At 39.4% G+C, this 17354-nt stretch overlaps 2 protein-coding genes and 1 long non-coding RNA gene across 5 annotated transcripts in view; 2 read left to right on the forward strand and 1 right to left on the reverse strand.

The window, feature by feature from the left end:
- ESCO1 (establishment of sister chromatid cohesion N-acetyltransferase 1) overlaps positions 1 to 8529 on the forward strand; it is a 69012-nt gene extending 60483 nt beyond the window's left edge. The window contains exons 9-11 of the mRNA XM_031934505.1: positions 1632 to 1775; positions 5165 to 5352; positions 7321 to 8529. Coding sequence (XP_031790365.1) covers positions 1632 to 1775; positions 5165 to 5352; positions 7321 to 7468 — 480 coding nt within the window. The 3' untranslated portion in view covers positions 7469 to 8529. The remainder of the gene's footprint in view (positions 1 to 1631; positions 1776 to 5164; positions 5353 to 7320) is intronic.
- A 963-nt stretch (positions 8530 to 9492) lies between these two features.
- On the forward strand, positions 9493 to 17197 carry LOC113225115. 3 transcript variants are annotated; one of them, XR_003309749.1, is made up of 4 exons: positions 9493 to 10253; positions 10487 to 10784; positions 13047 to 15139; positions 17147 to 17197. It is a non-coding gene; the product is annotated as an uncharacterized LOC113225115 (long non-coding RNA). The 3 variants fall into 3 exon arrangements; XR_003309748.1 differs by lacking the exon at positions 17147 to 17197 and having other exon boundaries at positions 13047 to 13095; positions 14931 to 15334; XR_003309747.1 differs by lacking the exon at positions 17147 to 17197 and having other exon boundaries at positions 13047 to 15334.
- The window catches only part of GREB1L (GREB1 like retinoic acid receptor coactivator), a 301032-nt gene continuing 296010 nt past the window's right edge, over positions 12333 to 17354 (reverse strand). The window contains exon 33 of the mRNA XM_026456017.1: positions 12333 to 15095. Within this exon, the coding sequence (XP_026311802.1) occupies positions 14932 to 15095 (164 nt within the window). The 3' untranslated portion in view covers positions 12333 to 14931. The remainder of the gene's footprint in view (positions 15096 to 17354) is intronic.

The raw sequence follows: 17354 nt of genomic DNA on the forward strand, positions 1-17354 counted from the left end.
AAAAAAAAAAAAAAAAAAAAAAAAAAAAAAAAGTTAAAAATTAAAATCTAGGGAATTGTGAATCACTTGTCTTTAGGAATTAGGAGTTGTAGGATGCTGTCTCGAATTAGGAGGACTTGAGTCTTCATCACTGAGTAGGGGATTTGCTGCATGGTATTCTGCATGCCAGAGGTATGAATGTTTAACCCTCTTAAGGATTATTTGCATTTTAAACTTAATAACATAAATGAGTGTTATTGGACTTTGTTATTATTTTTTTTAATGAGAATTCCACTCTTATCACCCAGGCCAGAGTGCAGTGGTACAGTCATAGCTCACTGTAACCTCAAACTCCTGAGACCAAAGTGACCCTCGTGTCCCAGCCTCCTGAGAAGCTGGGACTACTGGCAAGTGCCACCACATCTGGCTAATAAAACAATTTTGTAAAGATGGCAAGTGCCACCACATCTGGCTAATAAAACAATTTTGTAAAGATCATGCTGGCCTTGAACTCCTCTAGCCTCAGCCTCTTAAAGTGCTGGGATTATAGGCATCAGCCACTGTTCTCTGGCTTTTGTTTGCAGTATCTTTTAATTGGGAAAGGAACTAATGCTTGAATACCTACAGAGGTCTTAATTTTGATTGCCTGCGAACAGTTTGAGCTTATCATGTTTGACTTTGGTCACTTAGGAGCTAAACTGTAAGAAGCATGGTTTGATGCCATAGTAACATTTTGGATTCACATGTGACTCTGCTCCTTGATTTTCTAGATGTCTAATATCTGACATGGGAAAGTGGTTTAACTTTTGAGTTTTATTTCTTCCATATGTAAAGTAAGGAACCTCCAAGAAATGTGGGATTGAAGTGAAATATTTGTAAAGTGCTTTGAATAATGCCTGGCCTATAAGTGGTTGATAGGAAGTAAATATGAATTCCGTTTCTCTATACTCACTTTCATTTTACTGATGAGAGTACTAATTAAGGGTTGGGAAGAAAAGTAGCTTGCCTAGCTAAGATTCCAGTGAAGTTCTCTTTAATTCACAAATTAGATACTTCTAATATGAAGTCTTAATGTTTCTAATAATCTATTGTAGGAGCTCTCACCCCATCCCTCTTGTTCTCTAGACTGTTGGGTTTGGCATCACCCTCCAGTTCTTCCTTCATTTTGCAAAGTGTTCCTTGGGGTTAAAAAAATAGTTATTGATCAGTACAGTCCTTCAAAAGAACTCTTTTTTTTTTTTTTTTTTGAGATAGAGTTTCTCTCTGTCACCCAGGCTGGAGTACAGTGGCGTGATCTCAGCTCACTGCAACCTCCACCTTCCAGGTTCAAGGGTTTCTCCTGTCTCAGCCTCCGAAGTAGCTGGGATTACAGGCGCACACTGCTGCGCCTGGCTAATTTTTTAATATTTTAGTAGAGACAGGGTTTCACCATGTTGCCCAGGCTGGTCGTGAACTCCTGAGCTTAGGCAATCCATCCGCCTTGGCCTCCCACAGTGTTAGGATTACAGGTGTGAGCCACCATGCCCAGCGCAAAAGAACTCTTTAGAGGATGCCCTGCTTGGAATAAAGTCTATCTATTGAACTGAAATATTGTGTTTTTACATGTATATAATGTTTTCATTTAAAAATAATTATTGTTCTTTATTTGACAGGTTGACGAGATTAGAGAGATGGTTGACAATGATTTAGGTTTTCAACAGGCTCCACTAATGTGCTATTCCAGAACTAAAACACTTCTCTTCATTTCCAATGACAAAAAAGTAGTTGGGTGCCTAATTGCGGAACATATCCAATGGGTAAGTGATTTTTAAAGAATATTTTTAAGTAATTTGGTGTTTAATGAGTTTACGACGTAATCCCAAATAACATAAATCCTGATGAATTTGTCTCCATTTTATGTAAGGAACAGTTTTAATGCAAGACTTCCCATGTGTGAGTCTTTACTGTAGTGAAGTAATGGTTATGCATGGGAATTAATTTCTCAAGTCAGTAAGATAAAAATTCTGTAGAATTAGAATACCATCAGGCCGGGCACAGTGGCTCACGCCTATAATCCCAGAACTTTGGGAGGCCAAGGTGGGCGGATCACGAGGTCAGAAGTTCGAGACCAGCCTTGCCAACATGGTGAAACGTCTCTACTGAAAATACAAAAATTAGCTGGGCATGGTGGCTCACACCTGTAATCCCAGCACTCTGGGAGGCCAGGGTGGGAGGATCACAAGGTCAGGAGTTCGAGACCATCCTGGCTAATACGGTGAAACCCCATCTCTACTAAAAATACAAAAAATGAGCCGGGCATGGTGGTACGTGCCTATAGTCTCAGCTACTGGGGAGACTGAGTCAGGAGAATTTCTTGAACCCAGGAGACAGAGGTTGCAGTGAGCCAAGATTGTGCCACTGCACTCCAGCCTGGGTGACACATCGAGACCTGGTCTCAAAAAAAAAGAAGAAAAAAATAGCCGGGCGTGTGCGTCTGTAATCCCAGCTACTCAGGAGGCCGAGGCAGGAGAATTGCTTGAAGGTGGAGGTGGAGGTTGCAGTGAGCCAAGGTCTCACCACTGCACTCCAGCCTGGGTGACAGAGTGAGACTCCATCCCTCTTCCCCGCCCCGCCCCCCCCAAAAAATCAGAATACTATCCAAGTTTATTTTGGAAGTTTCCATGTTAGATACCAATGTAATGTCTTTCTCAATTAGTCCTTCTAGCACTGCAGTAAGTCAAGACTAGGCAAACTACAGTGGGCAAAGTCCAACTTGTTTTTATAAATAAAATTTTACTGTTGCCCACCCACACCTATTTGGCTCACATATTTATGGCTACTTTTGTACCACAAAGGCAGAGTTGAATAGTTGCAGCAGAGACCAGGTGGACTGCGTTGCCTAAAATATTTACTATCTGTGCCTTTATAAAAGGCCCACACCGCCGGGCATGGTGGCTCACACCTGTAATCCCAGCAATTTGGGAGGCTGAGGTGGGCAGATCAGAAGGTCAGGAGTTTGAGACTAGCCTGGCCAACATGGTGAAACCCTGTCTCTACTAACAATACAAAAATTAGCCAGATGTGGTGGTGTGTGCCTGTAATCCCAGTTACTCGTGAGGCTGAGGCAGGAGAATCGCTTGAACCTGGGAGGCAGAGGCTCCAGTGAGCTGAAGATCGTGCACTGAACCCAGCCTGGACAACAGAGCAATACTCCATCTCCAAAAAAAAAAAAAAAAAAAAGGCCCACGCCTGGAACAGATCGCCACTTCCTTTGTTGAACTCTAAATGAGTAGTTATCTTGTGTTTAGTAGCCTATTTGTACAAAAAAAAAAAACCAGTGGAGTCATGTATGCTTATATTATGAGTGTTAGTAGAAACTGCTGAGACCATCATAAGAGAACAGAAGCTTCTGGACTCCCTAATCTCACTTTGAGGCAGACCTGAATTTTGTCTTTTTTCTGCTAAGTTCTTGCTCATGAACTCAGTGTGCATTGTGTGTGACTGCTGTTCAGATGGTGTCTTTTAGCATATTAACTCATTTATGCCAAAGGTTGCAACAATTTTTTGATTTCTTGCATGGGTGAAAAATAAGACCTTGGCGATGACCTTGAGCAGTAGGATATAAATAACTCCCACATGCTTAGTGTTCCAATAATGGAACACTAGGCATAAGTGGGTTAATAGCTGCTTGCACAGATGTATGCTTGGTCATAAAATTTTCTAAAAAAGTGAAAAGTCAAAGCAAGTTTGCAGGAGTTTCTCTGTATATGTTAAGCTACATGTTTTAAAAATTCAGCTGGGTGTGGTGGCACCTGTAGTCCCAGTTACTTGGGAGGCTTAGATAGGAGGACTGCTTGAGTCCAGGAGTTTGAGGCTGTAGGGTGCTATGTTTGTGTCTGTGAATAGCCACTGCACTCCAGCATGGGCAACATAGCCAGACTCTTTGTCTCTTTAGAAAAAATAATGAATGAATAAATAAATATTCAGCCTGAAATTATTGTATAGTGCTTATTAACCTTGCTATAATAACAAAATTAATTTAAGTAAGTAACTGATAGGGTAGTTTGTGGAAATTAATTTGATATAAATTGACTAACTCATAGAAGTTTGCCGTACTGCAATTGAGTTAATTTTGCATAGTTTAGACTATTGTTTAAGTTTCTATTCCACCTAGATCCATAAATGACTTATAGCAGTGTTTAGACTAGAAGGATAACTATGTAATGTTTGTTAGGGTTGTTTTTGCTGACTCTTAACTGTACTGTCTGTTTGCTTTTAAGTTTTATATCTTGTGCCATCAGAAGGTCAGTCATGGCTGGGCACGGTGGCTCACGCCTGTAATTCACGAGTTTAAGACCAGCCTGGCCAACATAGTGAAACCCCATCTCTACTAAAAACACAAAACTTAGCCAGGCATGGTGGTGCATGCCTGTAATCCCAGCTACTCGGGAGGCTGAGGCACGAGACTCTCTTGAACCCAGGAGGCAGAGGTTGCAGTGAGCTGAGATTGCACCACTATACTGGGTGACAGAAGAAACTCTGTCTCAGAAAAAAAAAAAAAAAAAAAGAAAAAGAAAAACAGTTGTGTTATATTTTGGCAGCTAGACGGGCAGAGATATTTTTAATTTTCTTTTCCCATAAAGATAGCCACCATAAAAGCGATGTATGCTTTTTAAGGTACTTTTTTGAAAAAAGAGATTGCAGTGTGATGAAATGGCTTTTTAAATTATTGATTTGTCTGCTATCCCTAGTCTCAGTTCTTGTACAACTGTGAAATCTAGAACTGTGACAGCAATCACAGAAACAGTTATTACTGCTGTGTTCTTAACATGTACTTTTGCTGGTTCTTGGAGTGTGGGAGGTGGAGAGAACTAAAGTTCAATTCCTATTGGGGGGCTCCTCATGATGGCAAAGGACTTTTTATGTATTTGGGTTTAATCTCTCAAAATGAGAGATGATGGATATCTCCAGTGAGGAACCCAAAGGTTAGAGAAATTGTAACTTATTTTCATGGTCATACAACTAGTATGTGAACTGGAACAGAATGCAGATCGAGGTTGTCTGTTTCCTACAAATGAGAGTGAAAACATAAGTAACCCCATAGTTTGTTAAGCCAGTCAAATGTCATAACCTCCTCAACCAGATCAGTATTAGTTGCTAAGTAATAATCTCACTTAAAAATTTTCCCCATTTTTGACACCTGTAGGGCTACAGAGTTATAGAAGACAAACTTCCAGTTATCAGGTCAGAAGAAGAAAAAGTCAGATTTGAAAGGCAGAAAGCCTGGTGCTGCTCAACATTACCAGAGCCTGCAATCTGTGGGATCAGTCGAATATGGGTATTCAGCATGATGCGTCGGAAGAAAATTGCTTCTCGCATGATTGAATGCCTAAGGTAACTTGAATGTAATCTTTCAAATCATTTTTAGTAGTTTAGGACTTAGGCAGAGCTTTAGTATAAAGATTGGCATTTAATTAATGTGTGTATAACCTTTATTTGTGTTAATTATAAATTTTGCACGAGGTTATCAGTGTATTGGATCTGTAAGTGCTTTTTATATGAATTTAATGTGAGGAGGAAGAAAGCACTGTAGGCTAAACACTATTAAGCTGTTTCGTCTTACTGATTTGTAACTATGATATTAGGCCAAAATAACCTGCCTATTTCAAGTTGTGCTTCATTTCGAAGAATTTTAAATATAACCAAAGAAATGTGGAAAGTTCCTTGTGAGTTCAGCTTTTAGAGAAATTTATCTTAATTCAAGACTATTTGTAAACTATCGAAATCTCTAGTTTTTCTTTTATCACTTGACTGTCAAAGATATAAAAGGGAGACTCAGAAAAATTGTTTTGTTTTTTGTCCTATAAAGTACCTCTGATAAAGATTAATAAAGGAGGTTATAATTAATTATTCAAAAAAGGTTTTTAGGTCAGCCAGTTGGTTTTTTTTTTTGAGATGGAGTCTCATTCTGTTGTCCCAGGCTGGAGTGCAGTGGCGGGACCTCTACTTACTGCAACTTCCACCTCCCAGGTTCAAGTGATTCTCCTGCCTCAACCTCCCAAGTAGTTGGGATTACAGGTGCCCACTACCTGTCGAACTCCTGGTCTCAAGTGATCCACCCACCTCGGCCTCCCAAAGTGCTGGGATTACAGGTGTGAGCCACTGCACCCGGCCAATTTTTCTATTTTTTGTAGAGATGGGGTTTTGCCATATTCCCCAGGCTGGTCTCAAACTCCTGGGCTCAAGCAATTCACCTGCTGCCCTGGCCTCCCAAAGTGCTAGGATTACAGGTGTGAGCCATTGTGTCTGGTCCTGGGTCTTTAATGTCTTACAGCAATGTTTAATAGTTTTCAGTGTACAAGTCTTGACGCTGCTTTTGTTACATTTATTCCCAAGTTTTTTTTTCTTCTTTTTTGGAGACGGCATCTCACTCTGTCACCCAGGCTGGAGTGCAGTGGTGCAAACACAGCTAACTTCATCCTCAATGTCCTGGGCTCAGGAAATCCTCATGCCTCAGCCTCCTGAGTAGCTGAGACCATAGCCATGTGCCTGGCAAAAATTTCATTTGTTTTAGTGCAGTCGGAGTCTTGCTATGTCGCCTGGGCTGGCCTTGAACTCTTGGGCTTAAGCAGTCCTCTCGCCTTGGCCTTCCAAAATGCTGGGATTACAGGTGTGAGCCACTGTGCCTGGCAAGTATTTAATTTTTTTTGATGTTACTGTAAATTGAATTTTTCCCCCTAAATTTCAGTTTTAGGTTGTTCATTACAAGTGTATAGAAATACAGTTTACTTTTGAATATCAATCTTGAATATGCAGCCTTGCCAGACTCGTTTATTAGATTTTATGTTTGTTTTTGTGAATTTTTTAGGATTTTCTATAAACAAGGCCTTTTCATCTGCAAAAGAGATAATTTTCTTTCTTTCTTTCCAATCTGGATGATTTTTATTTCTTTTCCTCATGACTAGAACCTCCAATACAATATTGAATAGAAGAGGTGAGAGCAGTCTTCTTTTATTCCTGATCTTTGAGGAACAGTTTTCAGTCATTCACCATTAACTCTGATACTCCTTGATGCCCTTGATCAGGTTGAGGAAATTATTTCTACTCTTAGTTAAATATTTTTATCATGAAAAGATACTGGGTAAATATTTTTACATTGTTGCTTTTATTAAAATTTAACCTCAGGTTATTGATAATATTATAAATGAATAATTATTTTCAACAATTTTGAGCACACACAACAGGACCTAAAAAGCTTTTTTAGTCAAACTGTATTTGACAGGTTATTCCAGTTTTAATGATTAGAAAGAATTTTTTTTAACATTTTGCACTTAACCCCTCCCCCCCCTTTTTTTTTAATAGGAGTAACTTTATATATGGCTCATACTTGAGCAAAGAAGAAATTGCTTTCTCAGATCCCACTCCTGATGGAAAGCTGTTTGCAACACAGTACTGTGGCACTGGTCAGTTTCTGGTATATAATTTTATTAATGGACAGAATAGCACGTAAAACAAATTCTTGCCTACACCACTAGAAGACATCTGTTGAAGAGAATGGATTGGTTGCTGACTTTAACCAGGAACTAGGGCCATTTTTATTACGATGAACTCAGGACTGGCAACAACCATATGGTTGTTCCATTTTCATAAAATTGGAAACAATGCAGTAATAGCTTATTGTTTTGTTTTTTAAAAAAGATATTTTATTATCTTTTACAGAAATTTATGATTGATGTATTTTATCTATAGTTATTTAGACATGTTTACATGCAGCAGATAATTGTTCATAGTGGACTGAAAACTAATGCAAGGACTATGGTCTCAGTGATAAGTATATTTTGAAGTTCTTAATATGGAAATATACCAGTGTAGCTTGGTACTGTATTTTTTTGTATTGATCTGCTGATACCAGTGATAGGTTTAAGGATTGTATTTTTACAGAGTGGAAACTCATTTTTTTTACTTATTGTTCAAGGAGGGTGCAATATTAAGTGTTTTGGAATTTGAAGCTAATTTTTAAAAGGCCTGAACTGTACTTTGAAGAAACCCCGATAGAAAAGGAAAGCTCCAGCTAAACAGGAAGAATCAGAATATTGAGCTTTTTTTCCTGATTTTTCTTTTTCCTATCTTTGATGGAAGGAGGAAGTAGAAAGTGGTAAAGAATTGAGGCTTTCCTTCTTGGAGAGGTGTAAATGACCAGCATTAGGAAAGGTACCCTCCTAGATTCATATTCTTTCATTCTGGTTTCACTTTTAAAAATGAATGGCAACTTGGCACACCTAGGCTGTTAACAAATCTCAAAGAGGTTTATAAAAACCTATAGAATACTTGGAAGCAAAGTATGGATGACTCGGTATCTGCTTTGTTATTCCTCAGAAATACTGCACTGAGTATATGCCCTCATTACTGGACTTCATTTTGATACTTGTCTATCCTTCATAGTGCCCTCTACTTTTAAAGGGTTTATATGTTGAAAAACTGCTGTGGCCTTTTATGACCTGTATATAATGTAGAATAAAAATAATAAAATACTTGATAGCTTTTTCTAAGTGACCAGTGTACTAACTGAGATAATGGTGTGTTGTCATTTGTGCTTTTTCAGGGTGTTTTTTTGGTTTGATATCTTGAAATAGGATTAAAACATTGGCTTCCTAAAGGTCCACCAGTTTGCCAAAGGATCATTTTGTCAGCAGCAAATCATCTGAACTTTATCTCCCAAGGCAAAGTCCTTTCTGATTATTTAAGTAACATGGTACTTTTATGATGTTTCACATAAATGAAGGGCCCACAGCCCAAGAATGAATTACCACTATGGTTCAACTTAGGTTATTTTTATGAGCTGAGATGATTATATCTCAGTTGGAAACTGGCTAAAATTTAGGGCCTTAAATTAACAGGTATACCTTTTATTTTCCCTATAAATTTGTGCTTTTAAAAGCACTTTGGGAGGCTGAGGCGGGCAGATCACGAGGTCAGGAGTTCGAGACCGGCCTGACCAACATGGTGAAACCCCGTCTCTACTAAAAATACAAAAATTAGCTGGTTTTGGTGGTGTGCACCTGTAATCCCAGCTACTTGGGAGGCTGAGGCAGGAGAATAGCTGGAACCTGGGAGGTGGAGATTGCAGTGAGCCGAGATCACGCCATTGTACTCCAGCCTGAGCAAAAAGAGCAAAAAACTCCACCTCAAAAAAAAAAAAAGAAAAAAAATTCTAGAGTGGTATAAGACTATACTCTTTGTATGGGTAGAATGATAGGGCAGGGTAAACATTTCCCTCTGATTCATCATGCTGGTCTAGCTTCTTTTGTTTCTTTCTTACTTTCATTCATTCTTTTTTTTTTTTTTTTTGAGACAGAGGCTCACTCTGTCCACCCAGGCTAGAGTGTAATGGCGTGACCTCGGCTCACTGCAACCAGCGCCTCCTGTGCTCAGGTGATTCTCCTGCCTCAACCTCCAGAGTAGCTGGGATTACAGACGCCTGCCACCATGCCTGGCTTATTTGTTTTTATATTTTTTAGTAGAAACAGGGTTTCACCACACTGGTCAGGCTGGTCTCGAACTCCTGACCCCATGTGATCTACCTGCCTCGGCCTCTCAAAGTGCTGAGTTTATAGGTGTGAGCCACTGCACCTGGCCCTAGCTTTTGATACTGTCATTTCCCTTTGGGCCTGAGACTCTTCTAGTCAATCCTGGTCTCAGTGTTTGCCTGACAGGTACCATGTTTTTTTTAAAAAACAGTGAAATTTGGGATATAGTGTAGACTCTCTAGTAACTGTTAACCTCTTAATACAGGTCCAGTTTCCATAAACAATAGTATACTACTTTGACTCCTTTTGACTTGGTTTCAAGGCAACCTGGAGGTGGAAGAGGGTATATTGGGTGGTTGGTTTAAATGTTACTATTACTGAGAAACCAGTTTATTTTCATGTTTATACTGAAGATGTAGCCTCCCAAATTTTACAATTTAGGTGTTTCTCTAAGAATAGTATTATTAGTTAATACCTAACATTTGAGTGTTTGCTGTGTGTCAGACCCTGTGTGTTTAGTGCTGCATTATTTTATGTAATCATTATGACAATCCTATGAGGTGTAGGGTTTATAATTGAGGAATCTGGAACTTAGAAGATAACTAAGAGCAGATTGTGTGAAAAGCGTTGAAACACTGAACTAAAGCTGTGATGTGGAGATGAAGACGAGACAGATACACATTGAAAAGATAAAATTGAAGAATTGACACAGTTGAATTGATAGGAATTTATAAACAGCCACAAAAAGATCATGGCAAAGAGGTTAAGGTAAGTGGGAATTGTGGTTTGGGTAACTGAGTTAGATTGGCAGATGGGAATACAGGGGAATTAGGTTGGGAGGATTGAATGGGGATGCCCTCAGTTTTGGTCAAGATTTTAAGGTGGTTGTAGAATCTCCAAGTGGAGATACCTGTTTAGTATACAATTGGATATGTGGATCTAGAGTTTGAGAAAGGTTCTAACTGAGAAACAAATTTATGAGTTTACTTATTTATTTGAAGGTTTAGAAGGTCACCCTGGGATCTGTAAAATGAAAAGTTAGAAGAGTTGTGAGGTACACCATCATTTAAGAATCTTGAAGACTGCCTAAGAAGGCATGAGCAGCAAGGTAGGACAGCCAGAAGAGTGGTAGAAACCAAGGGAAAAATTTCAAGAATAAAAGAATGGTCAACCCTGTCATACCACAATTGAAGACTGAAGAGAGCCCAAGTGATGTTAGGAAAAGAGCATCTCAGTGGAGTGGTGGAGGCAGCAGGGACACGCTGAGTATACACTAATGGCCACAGACTGCAGAAGAGGGTGAGTCTATAATTGATGACTATATAAGGTGCTTATAAATTTTTTGTTAGCAGCCTTCATATCGTTGTTGGTCATTTGTAAAAGTGTCTAGCATAGAGACATTGTAAGAGCCACAAATATAGTCAGGAACTATAAGATTTTATGGGTTGATGCCTTAATCTGCATGGACACACAGATAAAAAGCAGTATTTTACTACTTCATAATATGCAAGAGTGAACTTGGCGTTATCTACTGAAAGCCTGACTGTTGTAAGGACAGTCAGTGAGTACAACAAACCTGCAGTGATATTTCATTTGTTCCTGTTTACTTTGCATGGCTACCCAGCTATAGAGTCTTATCCTTCTGGATGGAAACACAGCTGGTATTCCTGCCCATCCACATTGCAGCTAGGGTTGAGATTGCTGAGTTGATTTCTGGGGTAGTGACTCTAGACATACATTTTCTTTCTCATGGCTCCTAAGCCTTTTGGCAGAAAAGGGGATGAGTTCTTTTAGCAACCCCCTACCCCCACCACCCTTCTGGTAAAAATAAAATACACTGATTGGTAAAAATAAAATATTTGGAATGAAGTGGTCAGAAAACAGCTTACTGGTGTTGCCTTTTTTTTTTTTTAAACTTAATACCATCTATTGTCATAGTCACTGAAGTAGATGCTTTAACTCAACTCTCCTTGATAGTTGAGAGCACAGTGAATTTATTATGTGAATGACTTTTTCTTTGGCCTTAGAGGCAATTGCTAAAGTCATCTTTAGCAGTGTTTTTATTGTTGTTGTTTTGTTTTCAGTGAAGCCAAGGTTTCAGTGTTAGAGCAGTATTCTCCTGGACTCAGAGGAAGCTTTAAGGACCAGTTTCCAGTTTCTGTGTCTAAAGAGAAGCTTGAGAATGTTTGTTCTCTGGATGTTGTTTCAGTCCTAAGTAGTTTAATGTGATGTTGCAGCAGTCAGGCTTCACAGTTAATAGTCTTCTCAAGGCAGCTGCTTTGGAATGTATAGTGGAACACCAGTAGTCTTTACTTTCCTCTGAAAGTCTGTCATTACAGTTACAAATATTTATTGCCCTTCCTGAGGGCCCTTTGGCCTAGAAGATTGTTTTCATGGATTCTATGTCAAATTCTTTTAATTTACTACATTTTATTAATAGATTGAAAGCCATTTTTCTGGGACAACAAAGTTATGTCTTCTCATAATTTGGTAAAAATTTTTAGAAGATAAAATTCATGCTACAATAACACCATCTTCATTAAACTACATAATTCTAGCAACTTTGAGAAGTTCTCAAAAAGTTTGAGAAGTTTTAACTGGAGATTAACAATAACACCTTGTATTAGTTCTAGCAACCCAAAGTTCTGTTTCCAAAAGGACATCAAAGTGAGTGTAGTTGCAATCTTTCAAATAAAAGATTGGGATCTACTGTGTATATTTTCAACACCTCATTAATCTCAGTTGTCCAACCTATAATGTGACTTCCAGCCTTTTTAGGACATTCCCAGAGTCAGGGAGCTTGTTTTCTTAACATGCCAGAAAATTATAAGGAAAAAATAACTTTTTGGAGGGGGTGGGAGATAACTTTAATACATTTACCAAATTAAAGGGCAAAAACATAACAGTAGACACAAGACAATTTTGAATCATTAACAAAATGTGAGGTAGACTAGTGAAATTCACCAAATTTTGGTTAAGAACATTTTACAGTCATAAAGTAACATAGGTGCCCCATTTTCTAAAAATCACAAAAAGCAATTGCATAAATTACAGACAAAAAAAATTGACTACAAGTACTCTCTTCTAGTTTTTAGTTTACATTCAGTATTAACCTGTGTGAACTGTTACACATGCTGAGGCTCAGCAGGTCTACAGGTGAGTTAACTGTGTGGGCCTAGCGAATCCATTCATCCCACATCAGTGTCCTAAGGGATTGCAAAGCTTAAAGCCGAACACACTAGTATATATATATACAAATCATGGTGTCCTGTGCTTGTGCAATTTTATCCTTAAAGAAGGACCTGACATACTCAAGAATTATACTGATAAGATGATTTTAAAAGATCCAACCTTAGTAAGATAGGCTTTGAAAAGAATAAGCAGGTCAGTTTCTCTATTATAGGGGTGATGGTCTTTTGGCTTTATTCTGGCAAATCTCTTCCACAGAGTTAAACAGTATTTAAGAGCTCATAATAATAATTTGAATTTTCAGAGTGCAGCCCTAACTAATGGAGTACCTGCATCTGATGTAACTACTTAAAAACATTTTTTTTCTTTAAGCTATGAAGTCATAAAGCCAGAAGAAACCCTGAGAGGCCATCCACCCCAGGTACAATTGTTTTATAATTCTTTCAAGTATTTTATTTGCCCTATGTAAATGTCATTGGAATATTGCACAGACAGTGGGTTTCTTGATATTATTTGCAGTAGACCCTTTCAACAAAACAGGAACAAGTGAAATACATTCATATTTAAACCAAACTGCTTCAAAACATACCTCTTTACCAAAAATTCTGCTGTACTAAAATTAAGGAGTTTTTTTAAATATTATATATGAGGCAGGTCCTCTTTGAAAGACAATTAAAAATGGGGTTAAAAGGAATTGTTCACTTCAAAATACAGTTAAAGCATTATAAGTAGCTATATTAAAACCGAGAGATCTGCCAACTATTTTTAGTCTAATACATTCCATTTTTTCACTAGCTTTGTAAACTCCTTGTCATAATAAAGCTGGTCAATTAACACTATTTGTTCTAAGTAAATGCAGGCTTAGTAGGCCCCTCAGTAGTTTCAGGTCACAAACAAGATCGATTCAAGTAAAAATGGCCATTTTAAGTGGGGATAAAGTAGTAAATATGGGCTAATGAGAAAACTCGAGACATTGTTCAATGATGAGAACTGGAGTAATTTAAGAGTAAACTTCTAAGATTTAGTTTGTCTGGAACATTTTCTAAAAATAATGTCTTTGATTAAAATATTTGAGAAATCTGTAGAAACATATGCCTCCCATTGCCGATACTGGACAGACACCCCCTGCTGATTTTAACGAATCATAAAGACTCTTAATGGAGTCTTCCTTACTCCTCACAAGAGTCATTGCTAAGATGAAGTAAAAAACACTTCTCTTTTTATGGCTCAATTTCCCAATTCGGCAATTTCTGTGGCGTTGTCAGTGTAAGGTGGTAATATTCAGTGCATCTTTTAAATAAAGGAAGCTTTGCTTGAGTCCCTGAAAGGAAACAAATTAGTTTCACTCTGCAACAGAACCTCAGCCTGACATGTAGGTTTGCTGGTGCCAACTGCTTAATTCCAACCAAACGGTGGGTGGGTGCAGGTTACCTGCTGAAAGCTTCTCAACTCAACTGACTTAATCAAGTTCTTGCAAAAGATTAATTGCTGTTCCACAGTCTCATAGATAAGATATTCTTGAAGACTGGAAACACATTTAAACAATGGGAAAAGCAAAGGAATTAGGCTAGGAGAAGATGAATAAATGCACACAATGCCTGCTCTGCATTTACTGATTTGTTTGTTCAGTTTAAATAGTAAACTTTTAACTCCTGTGGAAATTTTGCCAAAAGTTTCAATACATAGAAGATTATAAATCTTAAACTAACACTGCACAGAGAAAGACAAAGCTACTTCTTTTTTTAAATACAAATATCGTCTACATTCTATCATTTCAAACCCCTGAGTAATACTGTACCAAAGTACAGATTTGAAGAGAAACTGAGGGTTCAGGCCTCAAACGTTAATCTTCAGTTAATTCCACACCAATGGCATGAGTCTCATGTAACACATTCAGTCTAGTTAATGCTGACAGTTTCCCCCTAACATAGTGTAATAGAAAAAAATAATGCAAACTCCATATTCACTCTCCAAAGTATATCCTCCTCAGGATCCCATGGGCAGACCATATCTTAAGTAATTGCATAACTACCTAGGGTAGAGTTTACCTGAATTTAAGGGTCCTGTAAATGGAAGTGAAGGAAAGTGATGTCCCCAAAGACTTGGATCAGATTTGGGGAGTTCTTTGGAGAATTTAGACAAGTATGTTGCACTTTGCTCCACAGTGATTGTACTTTAAAGGAAAAAAAAAATCCCAAATTGTTTCTGTCCCACCCCACTTAGGCATCTTTTTGCTGTTTTTGCTCTCTTCAAAAGCTCATACATGACGTCCAGTAAGAAAGTAGAGAGGCTTGTCTTCACTGCTGTTAGCAGTTTGAAACTCGTCCCGGAGGCGGAACTGCCACTCATCTTCTAGCTCTAAGCGGACAATCGTTTGGCGCAAGGAACTTCTGTCTTGGCAGATGACACACAGGGTAGCACCTTCAGAAAAAAAGACAGAAATACATCCTAGGCTCAGGGATTGAGTATGTAAAGAACTTTACTATCTCTGATTATATTTTCTAAGCTAATACATCTGAGAACCAACAGATGGGTACATAATCTATCAGAATTAATTTTATTAAGTAGTTTTGCAAATTCAGTTTTTGTGTGTGTGTGTGTGTGTGAGTGAGACGGAGTCTTGCTCTGTCACCAGGCTAGAGTGCAATGGCGTGATCTCGGTTCACTGCAACCTCTGCCTCGTGGGTTCAAGCAATTCCCCTGCCTTAGTCTCCCAAGTAGCTGGGACTACAGGCGTGTGCCACCAGGCCCAGCTAATTTTTTTTTGTATTTTAGTAAAGACAGGGTTTCATGAGGTTGGCCAGGATGGTCTCAATCTTCTGACCTCGTGATCTGCCCGCCTCAGCCTTCCAAAGTGCTGGGATTACAGGTGTGAGCCATTGTGCCCAGCCCAAATTCAGTAATTTTTAAGAGTATAAAGTAAGTAATCTTCCAACCACATTTCCTCTTCCCTGTGATAACTAATGTTGTGTTTCTCATGTGTTCCTCCTAGATTAGGGTTTCTGAACCTCAGCACTATTGGACTTGGACAATTCTTTGTTGTGGGGGCTATTCTATGTCTTCTTTTTTTTTTTTTGGAGACAGAGTCTCACTCTGTTGCCCAGGCTGGAGTGCAGTAGTGTGATCTCGGCTCACTGCAGCCTCCGCCTCCCGGGTTCAAGCAATTCTCCTGTCTCAGCCTCCTGAGTAGCTGGGACTAAAGGTGCATGCCGCCACTCCCAGGTAATTTTTTGTATTTTAGTGGAGATGGCGTTTCACCATGTTGCCCAGGCTGTTCTCCAACTCTTGAGCTCAGGCAATCTGCCCACCTTGGCTCACTATAGGCGTGAGCCATCACACCTAGCCTTGTTCTGTGTCTTGTAGGATGTTTAGAATCTAAACATCAGCAGTCTTGGCTTCTGCCCACTATATGTCAGCAAACAGCAGCCTCCAGTGTGACAATCAGAAGTGTCTCTGTCTCCTGGGAGGCAAAATCTACCACTCCCCCTTCCCCAATAAGTCTCTAAATAAATGAATGAATGCACAGTCCCCCCACAACCCCGCTCCCTGTTTTCATGCTGCACAGTGTTCTGAACCTCACTTTCTTTGCTGATCTCAAAGGTCATTTTATCAGGATGATCTGTGATGTTTAATCTTAGTTTGTTCTTAGGCCAGTCTCTCTATTATTTTTTTTTTTTTTCAGTTGGAGTTTCGCTGTTGTTGCCCAGGCTGGAGTGCAATGGTGCAATCTTGGCTTATTGCAACCTACGACTTCTGGGTTGAAACGATTCTCCCGCCTCAGCCTCCTGAGTAGCTGGGATTACAGGCATGTGCCACCACGCCCGGCTGATTTTGTATTTTTAATAGAGACGGGATTTCCTCCATGTTGGTCAGGTTGGTTTCAAACTCCCGACCTCAGGTGATCTGCCCGTCTCAGCCTCCCAGTGTTGGGATTACAGGCATAAGCCACTGCACCCGGCCAGGCCAGTATCTTTATATGGTGCATACCTATTGAAACAACTATGGTTTCTTTCTGTTTTTTTTTTTTTTTTGAGACAGGATGTCACCCAGGCTGGTGTACAGTGGCACAATCTTGGCTCACTGCAACCTCTGCCTCCTGGGCCGAAGTTCGTCCCTCCTGAGCCTCTTGAGTAGCTGGGACTACAGGCATGTGCCACTGTGCCTGGCTAACTTTTGCAGAGAGAGGGTTTTTCCAGGTTGCCCAGACTGCTTCTGAACTCCTGAGCTTGAGCTCCGATGATCCGCCTGCCTCGACTTCCCAAAGTGCTGTGATTACAGATTACAGCCTATGGTTTCTGTATCAGAATCACAAGTAAGGGTTTATGTTTAGGGATGCAATTATACAAAATTATTGCAGTTGCTTCCTGACTCAGGCAATATGTTCAATTCAGTAGAATGTGGTGTATAGTTATATACATACATATAGACTCATTAACCTGATTTCTTTTTTTTTGTTTTGTTTTTTTTTTGAGATGGAGTCTCGCTCTGTCGCCCAGGCTGAAGTACAGTGGCATGATCTCGCCTCACTGCAAGCTCCGCCTCCCGGGTTCATGCCATTCTCCTGCCTCATCCTCCCGAGTAGCTGGGACTACAGGCGCCCGCCACCTCGCCCGGGGAATTTTTGTATTAGAGACGGGGTTTTACCATGTTAGCCAGGATGGTCTCAATCTCCTGACCTCA

Source organism: Piliocolobus tephrosceles, chromosome 18 (assembly GCF_002776525.5).
Source record: "Piliocolobus tephrosceles isolate RC106 chromosome 18, ASM277652v3, whole genome shotgun sequence".
Lineage (NCBI taxonomy): Eukaryota > Metazoa > Chordata > Mammalia > Primates > Cercopithecidae > Piliocolobus > Piliocolobus tephrosceles.